The sequence below is a fragment of the Canis lupus genome, chromosome 25 (genome assembly GCF_003254725.2).
Source record: "Canis lupus dingo isolate Sandy chromosome 25, ASM325472v2, whole genome shotgun sequence".
Lineage (NCBI taxonomy): Eukaryota > Metazoa > Chordata > Mammalia > Carnivora > Canidae > Canis > Canis lupus.
In genome coordinates this window covers 49,334,340-49,361,745 of record NC_064267.1, presented here as the reverse complement: position 1 = coordinate 49,361,745, position 27,406 = coordinate 49,334,340, and the positions used below count along the sequence as shown (strand labels likewise).

Genomic DNA, 27,406 nt, shown 5'->3' with positions numbered 1-27,406 from the left:
CCGTGGAGGGTGTTCCCTGCGGACCAAGACCACCAAACCTGCTCATTTATTCACACCACCCATTTATAAAGGTAGCGAGGCTCCTTGGATTAGAAGGAGTGTGTTTCTAATATAACAGCAGGAAAACAAGCCCCCAACCAGCATAACCCGAGGTTCATCTTGTTCCCTGGGCCCCGTCAATTCCAAGGCTTAATCTGTGGGCACTAAGAGCCAATGGATGCCCAGGAGGGGAGAGGGGAGGGGCGATCTGCCCATTTCTGGACCCGGGGACTCCTGTGTCTGGGCTGAACAGTGCTCGGCCTGCCTCGCTGAATCCTGATACCAGATTGCACAGGTGCGTGGGGCAGCCGGGGAGGCAAGGTCAGCCTCCAGCTGGCAGTGCACAGGCTGCCCACCCACAGGCAGGGGCCGAGGGCGTAGGAAATGCCACTTATGCTCAGCCAGGGTCCAGGCACAGGCCTCTCCCTCTCTCTCCAAGAACTGCCACCACCTCGTCTGAACCTGACACGTCCAGGGGAACGGCACGTTCCGAGAACAGGAGCTGGGCCGTATTTGACGGCAAAGGGGAATCTCCCTTTCTAGACCATCTGCTGAAGGCGCAGACTGCCTGGGTTCAAGTCCTGCCTCTGCCCACTGCTAACTGGACGCCCTTAGCTGACCCCCTGGGTCCCTGCATTTTCCCATCTGGGGAATGGGCATAAGCGTACCAACCTCACTGAGCTGTTTCCAGGATCGAAATAACCCTACTGGCCCAGGGCTGTGGTCCCTCAGTGACCCAGGCGTGCCAGAGTCTCAGCTGTCAGCCCTCAGCATCTTTGCCCCCGGGCAGAGCGGCTCTGTCTCAGTCTCTCTACCCCGGATACTGGTTGGGAGCAGGAGAGGAGGAGGCTCCTCAGACCACTCTGAAGCCAGGTCTGCTTGGGGGGAGGCCACCGAGGCCTCACTGAGTCACTGCTGAATCCTGCTGTCACCCCAGCTGCACCCTGTGGGCTTTCCAGAGCCCCCAGCCTCCCCATGCATCTGAGGCCAGGCCCTGACATATGCCTGGAGCCCTGGACCTCGCAGAGGGTCCCAAAGGAGGGGAACCCCAAGGGCCGCCTTCCCGGTGCACAGGAGCTCAGGGAAGGATAGCGGCCTGCAGGCACGAGCGGCGTGGAGGGTGAGCTGACCTCAGGCCCCGGTGGCCCCGGGCCCAGCACCCCACAGAGCATCCGGGGCTCACTCACCTCCCCCCACCCCCCGGGTCCCTCTGGGCCCACAGTGCCCATGCGGGCACTGGCCTCTGCTCTGCTGGCACCGCGTCTTGGTCCCAAGGGCCTGCGCTCCCTCCGCCTGGGGCCGCCCTCGGGAGCCGGGGGCCACCTTCTGCCCCGCACCCCGGCCTCCCATTCAAGCCTTCCTGCTGTTGATGTGCGCGGCCAGAAGACAAAAAGCCATCCGTGTGAGTCACCCGCTCTGCTCCGCAGTCGGCGCTGATTCATGCAGGAGGCCCACGGCGGGGCTCACCCGGCCGTTAACCTCTTGGTTTCTTTATGTCTTGACAGCAAAAGGTATCTGTGGTTTGGGGCTGGGGATTAAAGCGCAGCTGGCTCCGCGCGGGACGGGCGGTCGCGGGCAGGGGTAGCCGCGAGCACGCGTGCCCGGGGCTCCTGCTCCCCACACCCCGCGCTCGCCGTGGAAACTCACAAACACTTCGGTCAGCCTTCTGAAAAGGATTTGATCATCTGGCAAGGGTGGTCCCAGATTTTGCCAGAAGTATGCATCAAATGCAGCCCAGGGGTGAAAGAAGGCAGGCCCAGTGCAAATTAGATTAGGGCTGAGAATCTGAAAGGAAATGTGAGCCTGAGGCTCCGCCTGGGGACACGGGTGGCCGTGGGGCCCCCGGGAGGGCGCAGGTGGGACGCAGGCACCGGAGGAGGCTGGAAGCAAGCGGGCCGGGCTCTGGAGGACCTGGCCTGCAGCGATGGCGGCGAACCCACTCCCCTGCCCGCCCCCCGCAACCCCCCCTCGGCACGCCCATCCGCCCCTCCGGGCCCAGCACTCCCGGTCATCGCACAAGGCCAGGAGCTTGGGATGACTGATTCTAGCTTCTCGGTCCAATCATCAGTGAATCCCAACGGCCTCCAAGAGGTGAGGAGCGGTTCCTCCCTCCTCCTCCTCCTGCTCCTCCTCCTCCTCCTCCTCCCAGTTCGGGTTAGGAGGACAGTTACTAAACTCATCGTATTTTCTCCACTCACTTAATCCAGAAATCTGGGAGTGCTTTATCATTAAGGACATTTATCCCCAAATAGAGAGAGAAGAGTTCACAAACCAAAGACGAGGGGAACACAGAAAGCCCACGGAGGGTGGGGGCCACGCGGGGACAAGGATGAGGACGCGCTAATTCCTGGAATTGCAGGAAGGCGTAGGCAGCCCGGTCGCCCAAAGCCAGGGAGCCAGGCTGGGCCCTGTTGATACATTCTGGAAAAATGTATGAAATTAAAGTAACAGGTCGGGGTCTTGAGCCATACAGTGCCGGGAGGTGCAAGAATAGGTTTTTAAAGGACCCCCCTCTTTTTTTTAAAGATTTTATTTATTTATTCATGAGAGACACACAGAGAGAGGCAGAGACACAGGCAGAGGGAGAAGCAGGCTCCCTGATGCGGGACTCGATCCCAGGACCCCGGGGTCACGCCCCAAGTCCAACGCAGATGCTCAACCGCTGAGCCACGCAGGCCTCTAAGGCCCCTTTCTCATATGACCTCGGGCAGAACCAAAGCTGTAATAGTGAAAGGGAGGTCGGGCCAGGGGAGCAGGCTGTCCTGCAGGAGCGGAGCTTCACGGAGGGGACGTGGGGAGGGCGCGCAGAGTCCCGACCAGCGACCGGTGGGTGTGCACCCTCCCCTCTATCTTTAAAAAGCGCTGTTTTCTCAAACTGCAAACGCAAGACAGGGCATTTGCAGAACATTTGGAAAATAAAGAAACACAAGAAGAAGAAGGAAAAGGAGATTCTTTGACTCACATCTTGGTCCAGAGGTTTCCGCTCTCATGCTAAACGCACGTGCAAGCCCACTAGGAATGTTCAACCCTGGGGACTTATGATCCTTAAGATCCCTCATGGGGCCGTTTCCCTCAATGATCAAATATGTGTTTCGGCACAAAATCTGCTGACTGTATAGTGCTCCAGTCTATGGACGGACCACAGTTTATTCTCAACCAACCCCCCAGGACATTTGAAGCGTGTCGCTAATATTAGCAAAGCCGATAGGAATCTCGTCGTTGCTGGCCAGACCCACCGTTATTCACCCAGGATAGTGACTGCAAGTGCAATTCCTGGCTCATACAGGATTTCCCATGTTCCAACCTTTCCTTATCTATTGTCAAAGTCTCCTTGTAAAGATTTTACAATTCATCTTCGCAGGTCAAAGACAAGGGGGCCCCGTTCCTCACACCTGCCTCAATGCTCAGGATTATCATTACCTTTTCTTCCAATTTCTTTAAAAAAAAAAAAAAAAGTATCCACCTGTTTGTTTTTAATTTCTTGGGTTGCTGTTGAAGTTGAACACCTTTCCTAGGTATATTGGGCAACTGAATTTCTTCTCCTGTGAATTCATATTTCCACCCTTTTTTTTTCCTACTGGGTGATTATTTTGTTTTCCTTCGGATTTTTAAGAGCTTTGGTGTAGTAGGAATATTGACTCACTGCACAACACATTGTGAATGCTTCCTTCCTGGCTCGTTTCAAAGTTCTGGTTATCATAGTTTTTTGGTATACAAGAGTTTCAAATTTTAATTTAATCAGAGATTTTTTTTTCCTTCCTAATTTATGCTTACTCTACTTTGAAAGATCAGGAATGAGAGGCTGTGAAGGGTTCCCATCAGCAAATGTCACTTAAGTTCCCTGAACGTTCACTGATGGGTTCTATGGAACAGTGACCCGGGTGTCCCTGCTGCCCTCCATCTGGGGGGCCACACGTCATAGGTGATTGATGCTCCACCGAACCATGAGGCTTGGATGGGGTAAAATGGATGCATGCCCAGGGATTCACCAGGAAGCCTGATTTTCTGTCAGCTTTGTCAGCAGATGTGCTAAGGGAGAGGCTGAGGTCATTGTGATACTAAGGCCTAAACTGCTCAGGGGATAGTAAGAAGGATAGGGGACAGGGTGGGAGGGAGCACCCTGTGTGTTGTGCACCCAAAGGTGCCAACCCTAGTTCATGTCACCAGGATGGTATTTGTGAAAACCAACTGCACAATCAAGGGATGGACGTCCCCCCCCTTGTACCCCGTCTTGACTGGAGTGCTGGCCCCAATGTCCCACGGCCTACAGCGCCCAGGTGGGCACACCTATGCCTCCTCTTCGGTCACTATGAAGCAGAAGTGACGAGAGAGAAGAGCAGAGTGCCATGCTGTCAATGTGAGCACCACACTAATATATCAAAGCGTGTCCACTCTGCAGCTGAGTGTCGACAGATGGGATCCCCGAGACAGGATGCACCTGGCTGGTGGAGGTGACTCCGGCTCCTGTGAGGCCAGGAGCATAACGAGGGGAGTAGACAAGCAGATCCCACCCTGCTGTCTCTCCGTGGAGTCCTCTGTGTCAGGGTTTGGGGGATCTCTGTCTCCCTCCATCCCGAAGGTTTTCCCTCCGGGGGGGCCAGAGGGCCAGGAATGGAGACACAACAGCATCCTGTGCTTTGGGCAACCTGACTCTCCTGGTTAAGACTCCTCGGGGTCTGCTCCCAGTTCTGAGCCCATGTGCCTGGATTCTCAAGACACACGCAATCCACGAGCCCAACACGATCTCTGGGGTTCCTGTGAGTGTCTCAAAATGCTGATTGTGGTAGTGTTTAAAAAAGAAACAGAACTGGATCGTGGCTGAGGACCCCTCAGAGGAGAGCCCCTCCGCTGCCCCTCGCTCCTGTGTGGGTCCCCGGGGTCCCACAGGGGGCTCAGGAGGCATATAAGGGTTAAGCGATCAGGGGAGGAAGAAGAGAAAAAAAAGTAAAGAGAAAACCGCCCAATTGGCCCGGACTGATTTCATGCCAGGGTCCGGCCTGTACCCCATCTCTGGCACGGCACTCAGCGTGTCACTCAAAAGCACACTCACTGCGCTGTGCTCCGTCCCCAGCCCTGGGTTAAGTGATACCAGAGAAAAAGAGGGGTCCGCTGAGAGGAGCAGCCCCGAGCCAGAGGCCCCACGTTTCAGGAGCCATCAAGTCAGCATCAGTGTCTTGACGTTTCCTCTGAGCCTCAAAGGGTCCGATCCGCAGACAGGCTCCAGGGAGCTCATGGGCCACTCTCGCCACAGATGGGGAAACGCCCCCTCTCTGGGCCGCTGGGTGGACCGCAGACCACGCAGAACCCGGGCCCCCCACCCCTGGCCCATCGCCCCGGAGCACGTGAGAGCTCAGTCCACGTGGAGGGGCTTCTGGAGGAATCATCCACATGCCGCTAAAATCGGAGCGTGGGGATAAATGGCAGGGGGGGATCAGAGTGCTTTTTCGGGGGGGGTCCCCATTAGGAAACAGATTACGAAAGAGAAAGAGAAACATTTCCAGGCAGGGCCGCCCCAAGGCGGAGAATCATCTGATAAACACAGAGTCACGTGGCGAACGCGGGCAGCGCCTCTGGAAAGCGGAGAGAAGCGGGGGGTTTAGCCCACGTCCACCCCCACGTCCTACTGGGCAGCAGAGGGGCCCACGGTCCACGTCTTGGGGGATGTAAAATACACATAATATGATCTTTGTCACTTTGACCATTTTCAAGTACAAAATCCGGTGGAATTAAGTGCCCGGCGCTCCCACTATTGTGCAAACATCATCACTATCTATTTCTAGAACTTTTTCATCACCCCAAACAGAAATCCCACACCCATTAAGCAATCATGTCCCAATCCCCCTCCTCCAGGCCCTGGCAGCCACGAATCCACTTTTGCCTATTCCGGATTTTTCGTTTAGAGGGACTCATACAACACGTGGCCTCCTGTGTCTTGACTCCTCTGACTTAGCGTCGCGTCCGCCAGCAGCACGCTGCGCCGGTGGCTGTCCCCGCGGTCGCTCCTGGCTGAGCAGAACAGCATGTGGGGCGACCCTGAGCTCTCGCTCTCCCCCAGCTGGCACAGTTGGGGTAGCTTCCACCTTGAGGCTATCGTGAGCAGCACTACCCTAAACACACGCGCACACCTGTTCCCCGGAGCCCCTGCCTTCAATCCCTCCGGGGTGTACAGCTAGTGGGGAGTGCCCGGGTCACACCGACTCCCACGATACGGACAGCTGCAGGGTGTCAGGAACCCACCCCATCACTTTACATAGAGGGAAACCGAGTCCCCAGAGAGGCTACAACTTGCTAAGCCACACACGACCGTGGGTTGAGGGCAGGAATGTTCTCCACCCCAAGGCCCGCTGGACGCAGGACAACGGGTTTGCCCAATAGATTAACTTGGGAGCCTCGCCTCTTCCTGCAAAGGCAACAGGCTTCGGTTTCTGTCTAATTAAAATTTCCCCAAAATAGAAAAAGACCGTGGAGGCGACGGTTCCCAAGGGAAAGACTTCCATACGATTTATTCTGGAGGCAGAGACTTCGACAAACTGCAAAATCCATCGTGGAGAGTCCCATGGGTGGCGCGCAGTCACGGGCAGGAGGAGCCCTGGGGATGCCCGGAGGAGCGTGCACAGCCCCGCGGGAGAAGGTGGGGAGCGCCCTGGGGGGCCAGGGACACCCGCCCCCCCACCCCCGCTCCCCTCCCTCTCGCAGCTCCGGGAAAGTGAGATTGTGTGATTAACATGAAAGGGTGCGCGCTGGGTCTTTCCCGACACGCTGGCCACACGCCTGCTGTCCGAGGGTGGGGTTCGGAGAACCTGCACACGGACACACTTCCGGGGAAGGAGGCAGGAGCAGGCCCGTCTGGTGTGACCCCCTGGGAAGTAATGTCCCATCACCGTCCAGCGCTCTGCGGGCCGACCTCGGGGGTGGGAGGTTGACGTCTCCTTCTGGAAGCCGACTGTGGATGAGCAGAGGCCTCTCATGCAGAATTTGGCGGTGGGGAGATTTCTACAGTGTGAACCCCAGGAGGAGGAAATAAATGCTGAGCCACCGCTCGCTCTCGTCAGCCCTGGGCTCACCTCGCTGGGAAGTTCAGCAGCATGAGCTGCAGGTGGGGGTCAGCGAGCAGCTCCCGGCCCGCCTCTGCCCTGCCCGGAGGCCCAGAAAACCACAGAGCAGTGAGCAGCTCTTTGCAAATAAATGATCTTCGAGGTCTTTCCTCTTGCTCCCCCGCACTGTCCTCGGAGGGTCCCTCCAAGCCACACAGGGGCGCTGAGCAGCCCAGGACAGCCCAGCCCACCCAGGCTGACCTTGGGTCCCCGCCCCGGTGTCAAGCAGGTGTGTCCATCCCTGACCACCTGTCAGGGCCCTCTGCTCTGACACCTGAAGCATCTCGTGACAGGGGTGGGGGCCCTCCTCCAAGGCAGGAGCCACCCTGGCACTTCTCTGATACCCTTTGCAGAGCCACGTTGACCCCTGGGAACAAATAAGACACAAGAGCCCTGTAGGTCCTTCTCCAGTCACTCTGGCCCCGTGGCCTCCTGCCTGGGGCATTAAGGCAGAAGAATTGAGGCCACCTTGCTGGGTTTCATTGTTCTGGGAAGGCAGGCAGCATGCTTATTCTGATAAAGCATTTTCTTCGGTTTCTGGGGGACCCTGAGGGAAGAGGTGATCCATCGGCAGCCAGCACTGGGAGGTGCACGCCGGCACAGAAGCCTGGATCCTTTTGTTTTCTTACTAAGGGGCCCCGGTCTCCTTGGTTGCCCCCGTCCCTTGTGAGGGTCTCCGCACAGCACGCCTCCTGCGCACACCCTCATTTTCTCCTACTCTGTCACTCCTGAAAGAGTTACCTTTTCCGTATTATAAATTGTAAGATGATAGATTAATGTTTATGGAGTCTTTGGAGACGCACAAGGAGATTAAACTGCTCAACAATGAAATGATAGGGAATTGTTCATTTTGGAAATGTCATAAAACAAAAACGAATGTAGCATAATAGCAATCTTTGAGATGAGCCGATAAATATATCATAGTCCCCACCTTACGCATGTCGTTTAGTTAAAAGATCATCTCTACCCCCCGAAAAGCAGTCTAAATGAGAGTTTTTGGAATTGGCAATACTTTAACATCCAACCAAGTCACCTCAAGTCAATTCTGCCCTTAAAATCCTTCCCTGTGCAGGGCTCTTCATCACACCCCACGACTCCACGAGATCTGCCCCACCCTATGAAGACGCCACAGAATCCCCGTGTGGGCGCGTCCACGGGGTCACCACCTGGTCCCCCGGCAGCTATAGGTGGATGAGGCCGCTCCTGTTGCACAAGAGAAACCAACAGAAACAGGACCCACCAGATTTCCTAGGGTACAGACATCTGTTTGGGACACTTCTGTTCCAGTATCAGTGCAACAATTTCTTAGAAAGTAGTAACGGGGGCAATTAAGGAGAGGGAGTCACCCAGCACAGAGGGGGGGGCCAGGGGGCCTGGGTGTACATCGTTCACTGAGCCCCGCTGAGCTTCCCGAACACTTGGAACCACTCAACTTGGAGAACCCTGAGATGGTGTGTTCATCCCCTGGGCGTGATGGTGCTATTCCTGGAAGGACAGGCTCTTTGTTCATCCTTCCTTACTGATTATAATATGAAAACTGACATGGGTTTCGGCTAATGGTAATAATAACACAGATGAGTTCTCAGTTAAAGAATACGAGAGGGAGTGCGGGCTGTAGGAGTGGGTGGCAGGGGGCATGGCTGCAGAAGAAATGCTCTCTGGGCAGAAAAAAAAAAAAAACAACGTGCAAAGATCAGCTCTTTCTCTCTCGGGCTCCCACCCAGGCACACAGACACCATGAAAGAGAGGAACGTCGGTTTTGATTACTTAGGAACCAATATATACGTAGTACGCAACTTGGAATGGTTTAAATTTGGGGAAATCAATCTTCAGTGGAGACGTTGCTCATCTGTGGAACTCAATCACATGAAAGGGACAGGTCTCCAGGAAAATCATGCCTCTCCCTCCCTTCTTTCCGTTCCAATTTGCAATAATTCAGGCATTTCCCAAAGAAAGGAGACGCACCTCACTACATATTTATCAAGGCACTCTCATAAAGAGCTGGATTTTAAGTTCACACAGCTTTCTGGAAGTCAGTGGGGATCTGGCTGAGCCCGAAGGCCGGCTTGCCTTCTATCCCTCCACCGGGCCAGGCCTCTCTAGCTAACAGGCACTTTGCACCTCGAGGTCCAAAAAGCCAAACAAGGCAAATGGCTTCTGACTTCTGATCCCTCCGCGCTCCCTGCAAGCCAAATCTACTTTAAGAACTGAGATTAAGGAAAGGAAATAGCAACTCAATCTTTATTTCTAGAGCTCTTGATTGAAGGAAGACGCTGCCTGCTTGCATTTTGACTTCCAGAATGTTAAATCAAAGTAGAACACACAAAGAAAGCCACCATGGCAGTAGATAGAGTCAGAGACTATAAACTATTGGCCTGTGTTTTCTTTTAGGGAGTTTGTTTATTTTACAAGCTGTCCCTCCTGGAGCCCCACTTGCCGCTGAAGCAGGCAAAAAGAAAAAAAGAAAAAAGAAAAAAAAAAAGAAAAAAATCCCTTGAATCTCTTAAGAAGAGGGACAAACTCAGAGACTTTAACAGAGAAGTCGGTGTGGCATTTTATTTGTACGGCAGTAGAAAAAACAGCATTAACAACAAAAAGTGTGGTCATTTTTTTTCCCTCCAAGTGGAAGTGAGATAAAGGAACCCTATTCCTCCCCTCTTGAAGCAAAAAGCTGAAAACCTGCCCTAGGTTGTCCTGTGCTGAGTGGCTCCGCCTGGCGCTCTGGAAAGGCTCTGGCTGTGACCACACCACAAACCTCAGCTATGGGGTTGGGATTTGGTGTTTGGTCACCATCAAAGGGTTAATTAAAATCAAGGTTTCTGCCCAAACCTCTCCTGTCAGTCATGTACCAAATCTATACATTCCGAAAAACAAATGTGAACTCTCTCTGTCAAAATTAAACAGTGGGAAATATGAAACTAATGTCAGACAACGTGACTAAATTTGCAATTCTCCCCCAAAAGGTGCAGATGACTTTTTTTTGTTTGTTTTAAAGGCTGGATGTGAGCTAAAAAGAAAAAGCATTTTCCAGAATAGATGAATTAGAGAACTGAAAGCTCTTTGGGCTATCCTTCATTTAACTGATGGGGGAAATTCTGATCTGCAGAACCAGACTGGCATGTGCCAATTTTAAAGGTAGCAATCTTAGGATTTAAGAAGCCAAGTTACAGTTCTACAGAGGCTGTCATGAGAAGCTGGGGTCATCTACACCTTGCCCTGGTCAAGGGACAGAGGAAAGCGTTGGGGATGGGAAGTGGGTGCTAAGCAACAGACTCCACAGACCCCGTGCCCTGAGCACTCTCAGCCACCGATTTCTTACACATAATCACAGGCTCATGTTATTCCGAACAATCGAGATGTACAAAAACAATACAGACGTTAGAAGCATGTAAAATAACACCGTTTGGGTTCAAAAATGACTCTATTTTCAATTAACTACTAAAAATTTCTCTCATGTTGGAATTGAGTCAGGCTTTTCCAGTTCCTGACTCAATTCTCCTTGAGCATGACCACCATTAGTAATCACTGGAGACAAATCCCATTGTGACCTAGTTTACATCAGCACGAAAATCACATCGTTAATATCACTGTATCACATTCCAAAACAAACATTAAATTAAGGCACATTTAATATAGCTAAATTGCATTCAAAGGTCTACTACTGAACCAAACACAAAATATGTTCCCAGGACAAACAAATATTACTTTAAAATAACCGTGACTGAATTTAGGGTTTGTTCTCTCTCTCCCTCTCTCTCTCTCTCTCTCTCTCTCTCTCTCTCTCTCTCTCTCTCTCATTCTCTCTCACCTCGAGGTGCATGTATGGCTCTAAATACTAAAACTTTCATCTCTAAACCTCTTGGTGAATAATTTTTTTCAAACCGTGGGCTTCAGAATTGTGTGTGCATGTCAGGGTCGACTTAGTATCTGAAAAGCTAATCTTCAGTCAGTTTTGAAATTTCTTTGAAAAATATTTTGTTTCTTAGTATAGGGAAAAAATGTATTAATTGGTAATTCTCCTCTCAGATTTCTGGGATTCAGAATAAGAAGGAGCCATCCTTAATTATATAGTGGAAATATTTTGAGATTCCTCGTATTTTGAAAAGAAGGACAACATGCAAATGACATCAGGAGAAAAAGGTGGATTTGGGTTCAAACCACATTTTTAGTTGATTACTCCTGCATGAGGCATAATAATACCTTACATAATTTGCTAGTTTGAATACAGAAAAGATTTTAAATTCTTGTGGAATATCTTTCCTTTTTATTTTGACAAAACTGTAGATTCATATGAAGTTGTAAGAAATAACAGGGAGTATCTTACACTCTTTACTCAGTTTCTCCCAATGGTAACATCTTGCAAAACTCTGATGCGAGGCCACAACCGGGAAAGTGACACTGATATGATCTCCAGAAGTCCTGAGACTTCACCAGTTTTACATGCACTCATGTGTGTATGTGTGTGTGTGTGTGTGTGTTTCATTCACTACAATCTTGTCACACGTGTAGACTCAGGTGACCCTGCAGAGTTTCTTTTTAAACAGTCCTTGTTTTTACTACTCCATCTTGGCTTTTCTTGTGAATGCATCCTGTCCGTGTCCCTTAGATTCTACTTCTCCTTTATGGCCGCTTCTTGGCTACAGTAACTTATTCACCTCTTCTTTGAGTTTTATTGCCTCATTCGTGAACTCTTTGCTGGTGGAGAGCTTTGTATTTGGTTTGCTTTTTGCAGCACATTTATCCTTTCCCAGGAAAAGACACAAACATAAACAGACATTCCAGCACGAATTCACAGAGTTTTTAAAGACACCAGTGAGAATAGATTAATATAAATACTAAGCTTAAAAACTGTCATAAAAGTTCAGCCTTTAAAATTGGCTTATTAAAATATTTGTTTTTTTTAAAGCCCAGATTTAAACTAAAGTTATGAGTTATAGTGCTCTGCTCAGAAAGAGTTTACTTTATGGTCTTTTTTGCCAGGCAAGAGGAATCTGGCATCTGTGCCGTCCATCCAGAATACAGTGAAGCAAAGATGATGGAAACTCAATTCTTTCAGGCTCAAGACTTGTCTGAAAATAGTACAGTTTTCAGAAAACTTCAATAAAGTACTATATTTCAAATGACCTCAAACAGCCACTCTCAAAGTCCCATCCCTCCAGCCCCCACGCTGGCCAGATGCGTAGCAAGACGTCTTCATGCAAGGTTGAAAGAATAACCACAGACACTTAAAGAAAATACCCACATCACGGGGATCAGCTCCCTATACTGGATCTCATTGACGGGTATTTTATAACAAAGCAATACTCGCATTTCAGGTAGCTCAGACTTTCATTCCACATCTTCTGATCAATCAAAATCTCTCCTGGGATTCTGCATGTGCGTTCTTCATGGAGAATTACTTTGCTTTTGAGACCAGCTAGCATTCCAAATACAGCAAGTTAACAAATACCTCCAAGAAGTAAATGTTCAGGAACAGGCTTACCCACTTTTTAGAGGGTGAGAGGATCATACTCCTTTCTCCAAAGTAATAAAGTTCTCAGAGGATTAAAAAAAAAAGTAGTTTGTTGAGTACAGTAACCTACTAAAAAAAAAATCTGTGCATATTGCAGGAGTTAGGGAAGATTTGTTTTCTTTAACAACAAAGCAGAGAATAGGAAAAATGTCTGATAATCGTCACCTTCCTCCAAACCAGGTGCCCCTGACCCTGATCCTAAAGCTGAGGCACTTAATGAGAATACTAAAAACTTATTTTGATATTTTTTTTCCCCAATTAGATGAACCCAGCTGACTGCCCAACGACACCTGATTTATTGTGTACGTGTATGTTTAAAAACCAGGCCAAAGAAGAAAGTCAGGCTAAATATTAGCACCAGCCGAACTCCACCATTTTCTGTGCTTCTCTTTATATCAAGGGACAATTTAGGCTTTTTACGGTTGCTGCTGTTTGTCTGGAAGCAGCTTTTGTCATATATGTGAAAACTTCTCATATTAATACATTAAAATCACACGCAATTTACTGAAAGGTCTAGAAATTCTTTGCTGGTACGTATAACTAGCACTTCTTTAAAATATTACGAGTAAATAACAAATGCCATTTAGTGACATTTTCATGAAATCAGACCAATCAAGATTGTATTTATATTCACAGAGACTGATGTGATTAAAAAAATACAAAAATGTTTGCCCAACGTGCCTGGTCAGTAAAAACAAAACGTGTCTAGAATTATTGGTGTATCAAAAATGTCCACATTTCCCTTCTCTTCTTGTAGAGAGTGGTTACCAACCTACCTAAAGAAACTGGCTTACTGGAATTTGTTATATTCAAGTATATAAAAATAAAAATAAATAGACCCCCATAGAGATCATTCGTTCTCCAGCTGAATATGTTATCTGTTATATTTTAAGGACTTTCCCCCCAGATTCTCAACACATAATTAAGTATTGCCTTTTATTTTTATATAATCTTTAAGTGTGAGCTCTGATTCTCTAAGTTTGAGGAATGTGGTTATTTAAAAATGGTTTTTAAATGATCCTACTAAATTTTACATTAAGGTACTATCTCCTGGTATTTGTTTTCAAATAATTTTCTGGAGGGAAGTCTTAATGATAATTCTGTTGACATTTTTCTTAAACAAAGCTATACATGTATGCTTTACAAAGATGACATTCCTCATCTGTTTGTCCTTACTTCAGATGTCCTGTAAACTATGGATGGTATAAAGGGTAAATGGAATTAACTAATGGAAGCTCATAATTTAGGCAGCAAAACCCAGAATTAATGTATTATCCCCCTGTAGCATTTTACTACTCAGCCAATCCAAACTTTCTTTCCTAGAGAAATATGTGATTGAGATACTTTCCATCTGTTTTTGACAAAGATAGGAGGAGATTCCCATAAGTTATTCTCTGCTAAAAAATTCTTTCTTAAAAAAAAACAAAACAAAACCTATAAAACGATCATTATCTTACGGGGGTGCAATTTCGTCAAAAGAATTTTCAGTGGCACAGAAATAAAAACTTTAAAAACAAAATTCACCTGCGCTAGATCTGCCTTGTGCGACCAGAGCAAAAACATTTGCAGATATTAGAGAACCACATTAAAAAAAAGAAGAAGAAGAAGAAGAAGAAAGAAATAGATATGTTTGGGAGAACGGGCGGGGGCACGCTCTGGATTAATCTAAATTCCTTCTGTGTGAAGTAGAGACTTATAAAAACATTGCAAGATGAGCGAGAAACTACAGCATACGAAGTAGTAAGGATTTCTACCCCCTCCCCCCCAACACATCTGGCGTTGCCCTGGAGAGCCCTTGGAAGGGAGATGCCCACCAGCCTCGCAGAGCCTTCTGGAAAGGACGGCGCCTCCGGGGTGAGAGTTGGTCTGAAGGGCCCTCCAAGGCGTCTGGTGGAAGGGAGCGGGTGCAGGGCGCCCCGAGCGCTCTCCCAGAGCGCACCCGACTTTCCAAATGCCCTCGGCAGCCCGAGCCCCTCGCCTGGCCCCGCGCAGGGCCGCCCGCACCGCCTCGGCTCCCGCAAACCTGTTTCCCAGCCTGGACCCCTCGCACCCTCCCAGACCCTCCGGGTTCCAGAACGAGCCAGCGGCTCGCAGCCCCGGATCGGCCCCCCTGCCTGCGGGCAGCGCGGTTCGAGCCCCGGCCCAGGCGCTCCGGCTGCCGCGCTCCCGGCGCACGGCCGACCCGGGCTCGCCCGGGAGCCCCCCGCGCAGGGCAGCGTCCCCCGCACCCCGCCGCGCGCGCCCTCCCCAGCACACACCTGGCCGCCGGCGCGCTCCTCTGCGCCCACCCGGCCCGCTCGGCCCCCGGAGCGCCGGCCTGGACGCCCTGCTGCAGCCGTCCGCGCACACCGAGCGTCCGCACGCGCTCCGCGGCTCCCCGGGAGGAGCGCACGGCCGCAGCCAGGCCCGCCCGGCAGCGGGGACGCGGGGAACAGCGGGCTCCCCTCCCTCTGCCCCTGCGGGCGGCCCCGGCGATGCCCCCCGCCCGACGGCACCCACAGGCGCCCGCAGCAGCGGCGAGGATGCGAGGGACGCTGTCACCCGTCGCCCCCGCTCCCGACTGGCACCCCCGGGCAGGGAAGCTTGCAGAAGGCCCCGACGGGGCCCCGGGGACGCGGGCGCTCCCCCCCGCCCCCCGCCCCGCGGCTGCGAGCCAGAGCGCACCCCGCCGCCGCGGCCCCCCACCGCACCCCACCCCACCCCACCCGCGAGGAGGGATGCGCGGCCGGGCCGCCCGCCTGCCCCACGGCTGCCGAGGGCGCGGGGCGCGCGCGCAGCACCTACCCTGGCGCGCGGGTCCGGACGTGGGCGGCGCGGCGCTAGTGGGAGGCGGACATGGACCACGCGCCCTCCATGCGCCACACGGAGAAGGCGTAGCTGAGGCGCTCGTGGGCCACGTAGCTGCAGCTGGTCATCTTATTGTCCATCTCGTCGCTCTGCAGGACCTGGTAGAGGAAGTCTATGTACCTGGCGGCCAGCTTGAGCGTCTGGATCTTGCTGAGCTTGTCCGAGGGCAGCGTGGGGATGATCTTGCGCAGCGCCGCGAAGGCCTCGTTGAGCGACTGGGTGCGCTGGCGCTCGCGCACGTTGGCCAGGATGCGCTGGCTCTGCAGCTCCTCGAAGGACTGCGCGCTCGGGCTGCCCTTCTTGCCGCGCTTGCCCGGGGTCGGGCTGCCATCTTCGCTCGACTTCTTGCTGTAGCGCCGCTTCCGGCCGAAGCGCTTGGGCTGCCTCTCGAGCTCCTCCTCGCTGGTGCCCAGGCTGTCCACGGGGGACACGGGCGAGCTGGAGCCCTCCTCCATGGCGCCCGCCCGGCGCGCTTGGGGCTGGGGGCGCCGGGCGCCGAGCGCGCGCCGCTGGCCAAGCCCGCGGCCGCCGAGCACACGCTCCCCGGGCTGCCCGCGAGGCTCTGGTTTCAGGGCCGGCTTGTGCAAAACCGAGGTCTCCGGGAGAGGAAGTTATTCTAACTTTTTTGGAAACTCTAGCCGGGCTGGGTTGCTAAATAGTTGTCAGGAGCGAGGGCGGCGCGCTGATTGGCCGCGGCGGCCGGGGGCTGGGCGAGCTCTGGGGCCTCCGCCGGCCGCCCCCGCCCCCCGGCGCGGCACTTTCAGTTTTGCCTCCCCCTTCGGCTCCGGCCGCGGCGGGCACCCCGGAGGCCGGGCCCCTGCGCGCCGCCCGCGCCCCCGCCGGGAGCTCGGGCCGCTCTCCGGCCGCCCGGGGCGCGGGCACTGCCCACCCGCTTTGTCTGCTCCGCAACGTGGAGCTCGGGCCCCGCCGCGGCTGCAGGAGCTCCCCGGGGCGCGGGGGCGCGGGGGCCCAGTCCGACCCTAGATGCGCTCCCAGGAGGTGAGCACGCGGCGGGGAGCCCCGGGGTGCTCCTCCGTGGCACCCCAGCCCCCCGCGAGCGCCGCGAGTCAGCGCCGGGGCCCGAACACTCAGTCCCGGGAGGAGGATGTGCGTGGGCGGGGGTCCCCGCGCCCAGACCGCGGCGCCCAGACCCCCGAGACGCCGCTGCCCACGCACGCGCGCGGGGACCCGCGCACACGCGAAGCCTCTGCCCGGGCTTTGTCTTGGGTGTCGTCTCTCACCGCAGCTTTCCGAGGATCCCCAGCCCCGACGCCCTTTGCAGACCCTCCTTCCAAGCGCTTTCAAACGTGAGCGCACAGCGAGCCTCTGCGGGAGCGCGGGGGCCCGCGGCGCCCACCTGTTGGCCCTGCCTGCGGTGCCCGGTGCGGGGTCCCCGGCTGGCGCGCCCCGCGGCTTCGCGCGTCGGCAGGGCCCGGAGGGCAGGCGGGGAGCTGCACGGAGGGCCCGGGGCGGCGGGAGCGCGGGGCCTGGCCTGGGCGGGGGGCGACACCGCGGACCCCGGCCCCGCGCCATCTGGACGCCGAGCGCGGGCGCGTTTGAAGTGGTTGGAGGGGGGGGGCTCTTTGTTCGCCAGGCCGCTCTGGCTCGGGGCCTGGAGGTGGTTTACGGCTTTGATGCCTTTGAACCTATTCCCAGGTGACCCGGGCTCAATTAGGCCCGGGCCTGAGCCGGGCTGTCAGGCAAGCCGCGTGATCAAGGGCGGGCTGGGCCCTTTTATTGAAGTTGAACTCCGGGCCGGGAGCGCTCGGCCTCCGCGGCCACCGCGTCGGAGCCCGGCCGCTCCCGGGGACCTTCCCCGGCTGTGAGCCGGGCACCTGGAGGCCCTCCGGCGGAGGTGGCCGTGGAACAGCGCCGGCCGCAGACCGAACCCGCCGCGGGCTTCGGGATCCTAGACTCAGGGTCCTGGGGGGTCCCCGCGCCCAGCAACACCCGCCCCTGCTCTGAGAAGGCTCGCGGTTTATCTGGCTTTCTGTATCCTTCTCCAGACTTCGAAAATGCACGTATGGAAGGATGATGGAGACGGCGAGGGAAGCCTGCTTCCCGGCCTGGGGCACAGCCTTCCCTGGGCTGCCCGTCCGAGGGGCCTGCGCCCTCCCCGCCGCGCCTTGGACCGTGCGCCCCTGCTCTTTCACCAACTCCGTGTGTCTCTCAGCTTGTGTCTGGGCCCAGCTTAAATGAATGTGGTTGATAGACTTGCTCCCCGAGGCTGGAGGGCATTTAAGGAGGTGCAGATCCTGCCCCCCCACACCCCCGCTCTGCTCCACGCCCCCATCTCTGTCTTCCCTGCTGATGATGGGCAGCAGAACAATTTCTGGAAGTCGGATCTAAAAACCAGTCATTTGCCTAAATTACAGCAATAACACTGGCAGGGTAGAGGCATACCGACAAAAGGCTGAAATCTAATGTCCAAGCCACACATCACATACAAGCAAGAGTCGCCTTTAAAAAAAATCCCCTTAAAATCCCCACACACACACACCCACACACACCACCACCCAGAAAAAATGCTCAGGAAGGCATAGGACAAGTCTTCATAGTAACGGTTCTACTATTGCACATCTAATGTTACCAAAACAGCTCCTCCCCGTGCATCGGGTGGGTGGGTGCCCACTGTCCTGCCCATCGTTCTTCTGTTCCCTCCAGCACTGCAGGGCAGGGAAAGCCAAGATGACCCTTTTCAGACTGTGGCAGCCCTGGTCTGTAAGAGTGCTCTCCTGGGATGTGTAGGGGAAAGAGGGCCATCCACCCTGCCCTGCCCTTTTAAGTCCAGAGGTGGATGTGTTTGGTTTTGCTCGGCAGCACAGTGTGTGGTCTCTGGATGTCTGGAGTTAGGGCATGAGCATCAGTTTTCAGGAGTAAGCACAGCAGGAGCGGCCGTGCAGTGGCAGCAGCTCCGCCACCCCAGGATGGTTCTGGAACCACTGTTTTCCTGGTGCAGCGAGGCAGCAACTCCAGTGCTGTTGTGTGATCTGGACGTGAGCTCTGCCCGGAGCCTGTTTGCTCAGCTCCCAGCAATTTTATCATGTCCTCTGATAAGTTGCTTCCTGAGTGGAGCAGCTGGTGTGGGCTGTTCTCTGCAAAGGGACCCTGCCTGAGACCCCGCCTCCGGACTGGGGTCTAGAAGGTGCACGCGAGGGCTGTCCTCAGGGTGTGCAGCTTCTTGACATCACAAACATTCGCTTGTAATGTGGACTGACATTGGCCTTTGACACGCTTTGATGCCTTTAAGGTCAAATCAAAGTTGTCCTTGCCACAAACTCCTATTATGATTCTTTTGACTTTGAATATATACCAAATTTTGGTAAAAACAAGAGTGAGAAGAGCAACCATGGCATATAGAATGGGAGAGAGAGAACAGAGTGCAGGGGTCTGCTATGCAAGCCAGGCTCTTCTGCATAAACTTTGTTTTATAGATTTGGCTTCAGAATCATACGAATGTTTTACAAAGTTACTTAGAAAACTGAATCAAAATGAAAAAAAAAAAAAACCCTAACAGTCAAAAGCAGAATGAGACAAGGTACCTAATTTTTCCCCCTCAGGGCTTCCACAGCACCCAGGAATCATTGAAAACGGTAAACACTGTCATTCGACCCTGCGGGGATCCACTGCAAGGGTGGCCAGAGGAACTGCAAAAAATGTATGTTTCTAGTAACAATATTGCTATTGTCATTCTGAAACTGTGAGCTAAGGCAAGTCAGTTATTATGTTTCAGTTTTGAGAAATCAAAATTTCTATCCTGGAAGAAAAGAGATACAAATATGAAATGAGAAGAATTAGGCATGACTGTGTAGTTCTAAACTTGTTGGAAGTATCAGTATCAACTCGTGATGTATTTTCTCTTAAACGGTGCATTTCCTGGCCCTGACCCCTGGAAAGACCTAGAAACTTGGATGGATCCAGTGGCAAGGAGCACCACCAGTGTTCAAGCTGTGTTCTCTCCTGGAAGAAAGGGCTGACTTCAGATCAGGGGAAAACCTGTGCAAGATAAGCCTGAAGCGTCTATCTCTCTGTGCTGGAAAGCGAGGAAGCGGCCAGTGGCTGCTGAGTCATGGCAGGACCCAGGAGTGCACTGAAAAATGCCTCCACAGGCCAAAGATGGTGCAAGGTAAGCATCATTCAGAGCAAAACTACAACGATGGAGACACATCAGAGGGTTAAAAAAAAATCCATGAGTTTATAATGTTAATCAAATAAAAAAAAATTCCTGGTCATCTTAGGCTGATGATGGGAAATTGAGTCATGATTCTGAAAATTGGTAAGTAAAGGGAAAGAGTCAAGCACATAACCAGCCTTTCTTACCAAATTATACTTCAAAGTAACAGAAGAGTTGAGGAAATGTCTTGCTCCGCAGATGTACTCCAGATAATAAATGAGGGCGGAATGGTGGGATTACATCACCATTTTGCAAACCTCATCCGTGCTAACTAACATGAGGGATTCCTACCAAATCACCAGCCTCTGGACTTGGCAGCCAGTCCCAGGAAATCCAGCACGTACTACTTGGACAAGTTAAATGGTGCCATGCGGATGCAATCAGACCTGACTCTCCTGTTCTCAGAACCCCAAAAGGGCTCGTTTCACTTTTTGTAAAGGCCTGTCTTTACCATATTCTGGAAGGCTGTCCAGCCTGGCAGTGAGAGTGCCCCGCCACTGCTCTGACGCCCCGTCCTGGGGCTCGGACTCACTCCACCCCGTCACTCGGGTCACTGGCAGCTCCTCCCCAACAGCGCATGGGCTCATGGACTGTCTGCCCTGGGACAGGGCAATACTGGATCCCCACTATTTGCCAGTGTTTTCTTTGTGACTGGAACTATCTCCGGAGAAGAATTCTTCTACCTCCTGACCTGGAGCATAGACTTTCCCTTCCAGGGTCCCGGCACCCAGGGTGGGGAAGAGGCCTAGGAGGAGCTCTCATCATGCAGGATGTGGATGTCCACACATTCTCTCTGTTTTCAGTACAGGCCTTCCCATTTCCTCTCCTTTCCTCTCCTCTCCTCTCCTCTCCTCTGCACTCCCGGGCACCCTCATCTGAACGGGCTCTGGCTAGAATTCTCCAAGGTAACATTCTGCCTTCAGAGTCAGAGGGAGGGGGGAGGCTCGCACCTGGCATCTTTGGGATGGGGGAGGAGATCCAGACCATGCATGTGCTTTTTTTTTTTTTTTTTTTTTTTTTTTTTTTTTTTTAGAGATTTTATGTATGTACCCATGAGAGACACACAGAGAGAGGCAGAGACCCAGGCAGAGGGAGAAGCAGGCTCCATGCAGGGAGCCCGATGCGGGACTCGATCCCGGGACCCCAGGACCACGCCCTGAGCCGGAGGCAGATGGTCACCCACTGAGCCACCCAGCGTCCCGATGCATCTGCTCTTGACATTGGCTGAGAGGTGGGGATACTTCTGCATGGGGTCCAGCCAGCTTGCTGTCCGGGCCGTGCCCCGACCTGGGCTCTGGCGTCCGGGCCTCCACCGTCCGTGGAGTGGGACGCCACTCCTCCAGCCTCCTTCCACCTGCCCAAGCATGCCTGCAGTGGACTCCTCTCCTGCTTCCTCTGAGACCTAGGTTTTGCCTCTTCTGTTCCTTCAGCCCAATGTAGATGGATTCAAGGGAGAGAGCAGAAATAAGCGTGTATGTGCAAGCCGACATTGTCAGTTGGAAATTGCTGGACATCATTGTTTAGAAGCTGAATGCAAGTGCAGAGAGCAGGAGGCTGCTGGGCCCTCTTGCTGCACACCTTGCAGGGCTCCGGAGGGGCTCAGTGCCCGTGTTGGCCTGTGCCTCCCTCCGTCTCTGTGCCTCTGGTGGGCAGCTGTTCTCTGCTGATCCCTCAGGGGAGGAGACCCAGTGGCCCACAGCAGGCTGGGGTCAGGGGTGAAACCCCACCTAGTGACCCAGGAACCCAGGCTGTGAAAGCTAGCTCCTCTCTCCTGTTTCTGTTCTCCTGACAAGCACTCATGTGCCCAGTGGGGCTGGGTCCCCCACAAGCCTGCCTCCCCATCCTCCTCCACCAGAGGCCCTGCAGCTGTGGGGATTGCAAGGTTATCATCCACAGTTGCTGGATTTCATTTAGCTTCACTTTAATTCATGAATCAGGAAGGCATGCTTTCTGCCCCCTGAGCCCCTTGCAAGAAATGCAACCCATAAATGCAAGTCCTGGTTACCCAAATGGAAACCTCATTTCCGTTGTTTAATATAATTTGAATAGTTGGCTCAAATAGATAAAAACTCTTGCTGTCCCGCCCTGTTTGTTTTTAATCTTCAAATTTGTCGTTCACATCTTGTGCCCTCTCCTCTCCTCCCCGCCCCACCCCATCCCATCCCCAGCCACTCCTCTTCAAACTTCACACTTTCAGACGGAGCCCAGCAGGTGCTGTTGACTGATGGGGACAAAGAGGTGGGACTCTTGGTGGACGTCTCTCCTCACCACATACTCTGGTTACACCCCCGTGAGAACACACACCCCACCCCGCTGTGCCCTGTGGGGAGAAGATAATCGAAGACAGGAGATTACTAACAAAGAGCCTTTTAATTAATAATCACTGTGTGTTTAGTATGATGCTGAGAAGTGGCATGGAGTAGGAGCCCCGTGAACAGCTACTCCAGGGTGCAGCCACTTGCAGGATATAGAAAAGTATGAACCAGATTTCAGAGAAGCCTGGGGACAGAGACCAGGGGGTGTGGGGTGCTGGGAAAGACAGCAGCAAAGACAGAGCAAATCTACCATCAGAAGAGAGAAAAGAGCATTCAGGCAGAGATGAAAGTGTGTCAACGCCCACGAGGGTGAAATGCAAAGGTGTCCCTGCAGTGGGGACATCTCTGTGGCTGGGATCTCAGGGATCGGTGGCCAGCACTTTCTTGGTTGTGGTTGCAGGTGACAAAAATACACCCTAAATGTGCTTAACAAAAAAAGTGAATCTGTTGGTTCGCTACTTAGGAAGGTCAGGCTCAGGCTGTCTTCAGGCTTAGCTGGATCCAGGAGTTTCCATGCTGTTGTGTCTCTTTTCTCCTTCTCCATCCTTCAGCTCTGCTTCCCTCTATGTAGGAAGCTCACTCTCTCGATACAAGGAGGTTTTCCCTTTGTGCGTGAAGATGACAGGTGCTCCAGGGTCTTATCCTCCAGGGACAGCAATGCTAAATAAATAGCATCTTCTCTAGCTCCAGCAGAGATGTCGGGCATAGAAGCCTGACTGGCTGGACTTCACCATGTGTCCTGGGGCCCAAGGACCCTAATCAACCAGCTGGATTATATCACTGCTCTTGTGATAGGATGGGACCTGAAGGGCAGGCTGGGCCATGAAGGTGGGGAAGTTTCCACTGGGAGAGATGCTGGATAAACAAGGAGTGTCCACTGTGGTGTGAGGAGGTCCCACTGAGGAGGTAGAGGCCAGGCTCTCAAGGATCTTATAGGACAATACTGAGTTTAGATTTCCTGGTGGAGGCAATGGGAACCAAAGGAGAGGTCTAAGGAAAGAGGTGGTGACCGACTTACTTTGAGAGCAGCTGGAAAAGGAAAGCCAACTAGGAGCCTGTTGCAGAAGCCCTGCCAGCCTACCAAGGAACTGGGGAACCACAGAACCACGGACTAAAAACCATGAGGCCACAGAACCAGGAAACATGGACTCAGGGAACCATGGAACCAGAGAACCAGGGAAGCACAAAACCAGGGAACCAGAGAACCAGAGAACCCGGGAACTGGAGAACCTGGAACTGGGGAACCACGGAATCAAGGAGCCACAGAACCAGGGAATGAGGGAACCAGGGAACTGGAGACCACAGGGTCAGAGAACCATGGAACCAGGCAATAGGGAACCAGGGAATCTCAGAACCAGGGAACTAGGGAACCATGGACCCAGGGAACCATGGAGCCAGAGAACCAGGGAATCAGAGAACCATGGATCCAAGGACCCACAGAACCAGGGAACCACAGAACCAGAGAACCAGGGAACCAGAGAACCATGGAGCCATGGAACCAGGGAACCAGGGAACCAGGGAACTGGAGAACCAGAGAACCACAGAACCAGGGAACCACGGAACCAGGGAAGAGGGAACCAGGGAATCTCAAAGCCAGGGAATCAGAGAACCATGGAACCAGGGAACCAGGGAACCATGGAACCAGGGAACTGGAGAACCAGAGAACCGCAGAGCCAGGGAACCGTGGAACCAGAGAACCAGAGAACCACGGAACCAGGGAACCAGAGAACCATGGACTCAAGGACCCACGGAACCAGGGAACCACAGAACCAAGGAACTATGGAACCAGGCAACAGGGAACCAGGGATTCTCAGAACCAGGGAACCACGGAGCCAGGGAACTGGAGAACCACAGAACTGGAGAACCAGAGAACCACAGAACCAGGGAATCATGGAACCAGGGAACCAGAGAATCACGGAGCCAGGGAACCACAGAACCAGAGAACCATGGAGCTGGAGAACCAGAGAACCACAGAACCAGGAAACCATGGAACCAGGGAACCAGAGAACTACAGAACCAGGGAACCACAGAATCAGGAAACTATGGAACCAGGCAACAGGGAACCAGGGAATCTCAGAACCAGGGAACCATGGAGCCAGGGAACTGGAGAACCATGGAACTAGAGAACCAGAGAACCACAGAACCAGGGAATCATGGAACCAGGGAACCAGAGAACCACAGAACCAGAGAACCAGGGAACTGGAGAACCACAGAACTGGAGAACCACAGAACCACAGAGCCAGGGAACCACAGAACTACGGAACCAGGGAACCATGAAACCATGGAACCAAGGAACTGGAGAACCACGGAACCAGGGAACCACAGAACCACAGAACCAGGGAACCACAGAACCACAGAACCAGGGAACTATAGAACCAACAGAATCTTAGAACCAGAGAACCATGGAACTGGAGAACCACAGAACCACAGAACCACGGAGCCAGGGTACCACAGAACCAGGGAACCATGGAACCAGGGAACCAGAGAACCAGGGACCGTCAGTGCTAAGATGAGATTGGAGGGGGACAAGTGGGAATTAAGAAGGAGAAGATGCAGGATTTGACTTCTCTCATCATGGTTGTGAATCCCCCAAAGTTAGGCTTGGAATATAGTAGAGAGGTTCCCTATACCCATTGCTCCTCTTGTTGTACATAATTATGTTCCCACCTTGAGATAGACTCGTTGAGAATGAGAAACGCAGGCAATTTAAACACTGCTCTATCATGTTAGAAAAAGAAAAAAGTTAAAACACAATTACACCAGGCTGCTGTGCAGAAGGGCAGAGACAGAGCCGGATGGTGAGGTCAAGACCCTGTGCTCTGCCAACGACAGGGGATGACACCCCTTCCTCTCCATGGGACTCACTTTCCCTTCTTGAGGGAGAATGGTTTGGGTGAATAAACCCTAAGGTTTCCTTAACACAATGATGTCTAGGTTCTATTTTCTGCAACTAAAATCCCCATCTGCCATAGACATGGCCAACAAGCCCATGAGAAAATGCTGCGCATCACGGACCATCACGGAAATACAGATCAAAACCACAAGGAGATCCCACCTCACCCCAGTGAGAATGGGGAAAATTAACAAGACGAGAGACAACCAATGTTGGAGAGGATGTGAGAAAGGGGAACCCTCCTGCACTGTTGGCGGGGATGTGACCTGGTGCAGCCACTCTGGGAAACTGTGTGGAGGTTCCTCAAAGAGTTAAAAATAGACCTGCCCTACGACCCAGCAATTGCACTGCTGGGGATTTACCCCAAAGATAGAGATGCAGTGAAACGCCGGGACCCCTGCACCCCGATGTTTCTAGCAGCAATGTCCACAATAGCCAAACTGTGGAAGGATCCTTGGTGTCCATCGAAAGATGAATGGATAGAGAAGCTGTGGTTTATGTATACAATGGAATATTCCTCAGCCATTAGAAACGACAAATACCCACCATTGGCTTCGACGTGGATGGAACTGGAGGGTATGATGCTGAGTGAAGTAAGTCAATTGGAGAAGGACAAACATATGTTCTCATTCATTTGGGGAATATAAAAAATAGTGAAAAGGATTATAGGGGAAAGGAGAGAAAATGTGTGGAAATATCAGAAAGGGAGACAGGACATGAGAGCCTCCTAACTCTGGGAAATGAACAAGGGGTAGTGGAAGGGGAGGAGGGCAGGGAGTGGGGATGACTGGGTGACGGGCACTGAGGGGGGTCACTTGGCGGGGTGAGCACTGGGTGTTATGCTATATGTTGGCAAATCGAACTCCTATGAAAAAATTAAAAAATAAATAAAATAAAATAAAATAAAATAAAATAAAATAAAATAAAATAAAATAAAATCTCCATCTGGGGACTTAAGCTTCAAGGCACACTTTGATGTTAGTGGCGTTTTAGAAAGGGTGGCAGATGCTTCCAAGGCATGGGGAGTGCGATTTTCTTTAATCTGTCTAAATAATGTGCAGGGGAGCCTTTGGTGACCACACATGCCCCGACCCCTCGTAAAGTCCCTGCCCCGTTGTGACCTGGTCATAAACTTTCCTGAGAAGGTCATGTGAATTTATCGTCCCCAATACTTTATTATTAGAAATTATGGTCTCTCTGCCACATGACACTTTTGAGCTCTAGCAGATCTTAAATTAAGACTATATAAATGTTTAAAAATGTTCTTCGGAAAACTTTCAGTTCATTAGTTGAGATCTTGACTGAGGTTCCTGAAACACTTACCTGAATAAACATAGAGGTTTGACCTTAAATGTTTTAAGGAATAAACTTAGAATCAAACTTGTGTGTCAAAACTCTGATGATATCTTAAATATGAAAACACATCGACGAAGTCCGGTGGGGGAAGCACCTCGGGGTGTGTGGCAACTTTCTCTCTTACGGAGGTCACCAGGGCGGCATGGAGCCGGAATGCAGTGCTCTCCTAAGTGATGAGGGGACAGATGACCGGATGCCCTTGTTTAAAGAAAAAAATGGGGCAGCCCTGGTGGCCTAGCGGTTTAGCGCTGCCTTCAGCCCAGGGCGTGATCCTGGGGACCCGGGATCGAGTCCCACATCGGGCTCCCTGCATGGAGCCTGCTTCTCCCTCTGCCTGTGTCTCTGCCTCTGTGTGTGTGTGTCTGTCATGAATAAATAAAAAATGAAAAAAGAAAAAAGAGAAAAAAGTGTGTGTGTGTGTGTGTGTGTGTGTGTGTGTCTACGTGGGGATATGAAGTGACACGCAACTTCTCTTAGGCTACATATTTTTTTAAAGGCTCTTAATTTTTTCACTTGACTCTATTTCCCTGCTTTATTTCTTTATCTTCCACCAAGGAAGGTGAATAACAACCCAGGAATAGCACAGTTTCCCTCCTCGTGGAGACAAATGGAAAGTACTAGAAGCATATTAGGGGCATGAGGCCTGCTTGCTCCAGGCTTCTCCCTATAATCCCATCTTTCCTCTCTGCCCTGATAACTGTTGCATCCTCCTCTTCAAAAACGCCCTCCTGCCTAACCTCCCGGGATATATCATCTGAACTCTGAAAATGAAGCACAACTAGCTAGCTTTATTTTATGTGTTTGACCAACTCTTTGCTTTCACTTGAGGGAGAATTAACGAACACCAGTATCAAAGGACGCAAGTGTCCTGTACCTTGGCCCGCTAGCTCACACCCGAGCGGCTTATACCGTAATCACTCATACTGGGGCCGTTTAAAGGTTTTGCAATTTAAGAGAAGCCAAATGATGGCACTAATTTTCCACTTTTAAGATTATCTGGGTAAGGAATCTGGGATACTATATTTTCTTTTAGGAAAACTCCCCGGGTAATAGTCTGTATTTCATCAATAACAATACAAGAAGTGGGAATCTTCAAATAACTAGACTTGTCTTAATGTTCAAGTTTAAGGAAAGTGGTCAGCTCGATGGAGACAAAGGGGGAGGAGGGGAAGGGGA

The 27,406-nt window shown here is 52.2% G+C and overlaps 2 protein-coding genes across 7 annotated transcripts in view; one reads left to right on the top strand and one right to left on the bottom strand.

Moving 5' to 3' along the window:
• The window catches only part of TWIST2 (twist family bHLH transcription factor 2), a 51,199-nt gene extending 35,073 nt beyond the window's left edge, over positions 1 to 16,126 (bottom strand). Inside the window, exon 1 of one of the 2 annotated variants that reach the window (XM_025463661.3) lies at positions 15,613 to 16,126. In XM_025463661.3, coding sequence (XP_025319446.1) covers positions 15,613 to 15,947 — 335 coding nt within the window. In that variant the 5' untranslated portion in view covers positions 15,948 to 16,126. Of the gene's footprint in view, positions 1 to 15,429 lie in introns of both variants that reach the window. The other variant, XM_025463660.3, reaches the window with a different exon arrangement.
• Positions 16,127 to 16,357: 231 nt separating this feature from the next.
• Positions 16,358 to 25,619, top strand: LOC112669994 (uncharacterized). 5 transcript variants are annotated; one of them, XM_025463654.3, is made up of 4 exons: positions 16,358 to 16,491; positions 17,499 to 17,738; positions 19,053 to 19,618; positions 20,700 to 25,619. In XM_025463654.3, the coding sequence occupies exon 4, from the start codon at positions 23,354 to 23,356 to the stop codon at positions 24,542 to 24,544; it is 1,191 nt and encodes a 396-aa protein (XP_025319439.3). In that variant the 5' UTR covers positions 16,358 to 16,491; positions 17,499 to 17,738; positions 19,053 to 19,618; positions 20,700 to 23,353; the 3' UTR covers positions 24,545 to 25,619. The 5 variants fall into 5 exon arrangements, with proteins under 5 accessions (XP_025319439.3, XP_035576781.1, XP_048957207.1 ...); XM_035720888.2 differs by lacking the exon at positions 16,358 to 16,491 and having other exon boundaries at positions 17,049 to 17,652; positions 19,053 to 19,150; positions 19,390 to 19,618; XM_049101250.1 differs by lacking the exon at positions 16,358 to 16,491 and having other exon boundaries at positions 17,050 to 17,738; positions 19,053 to 19,150; positions 19,390 to 19,618.
• The last annotated feature ends 1,787 nt before the right edge of the window (positions 25,620 to 27,406 follow it).

Excerpts from the sequence above, each read along its gene's own strand:
- LOC112669994 (XM_025463654.3), top strand. The coding sequence starts at position 23,354 with ATGGACCCAGGGAACCATGGAGCCAGAGAACCAGGGAATCAGAGAACC.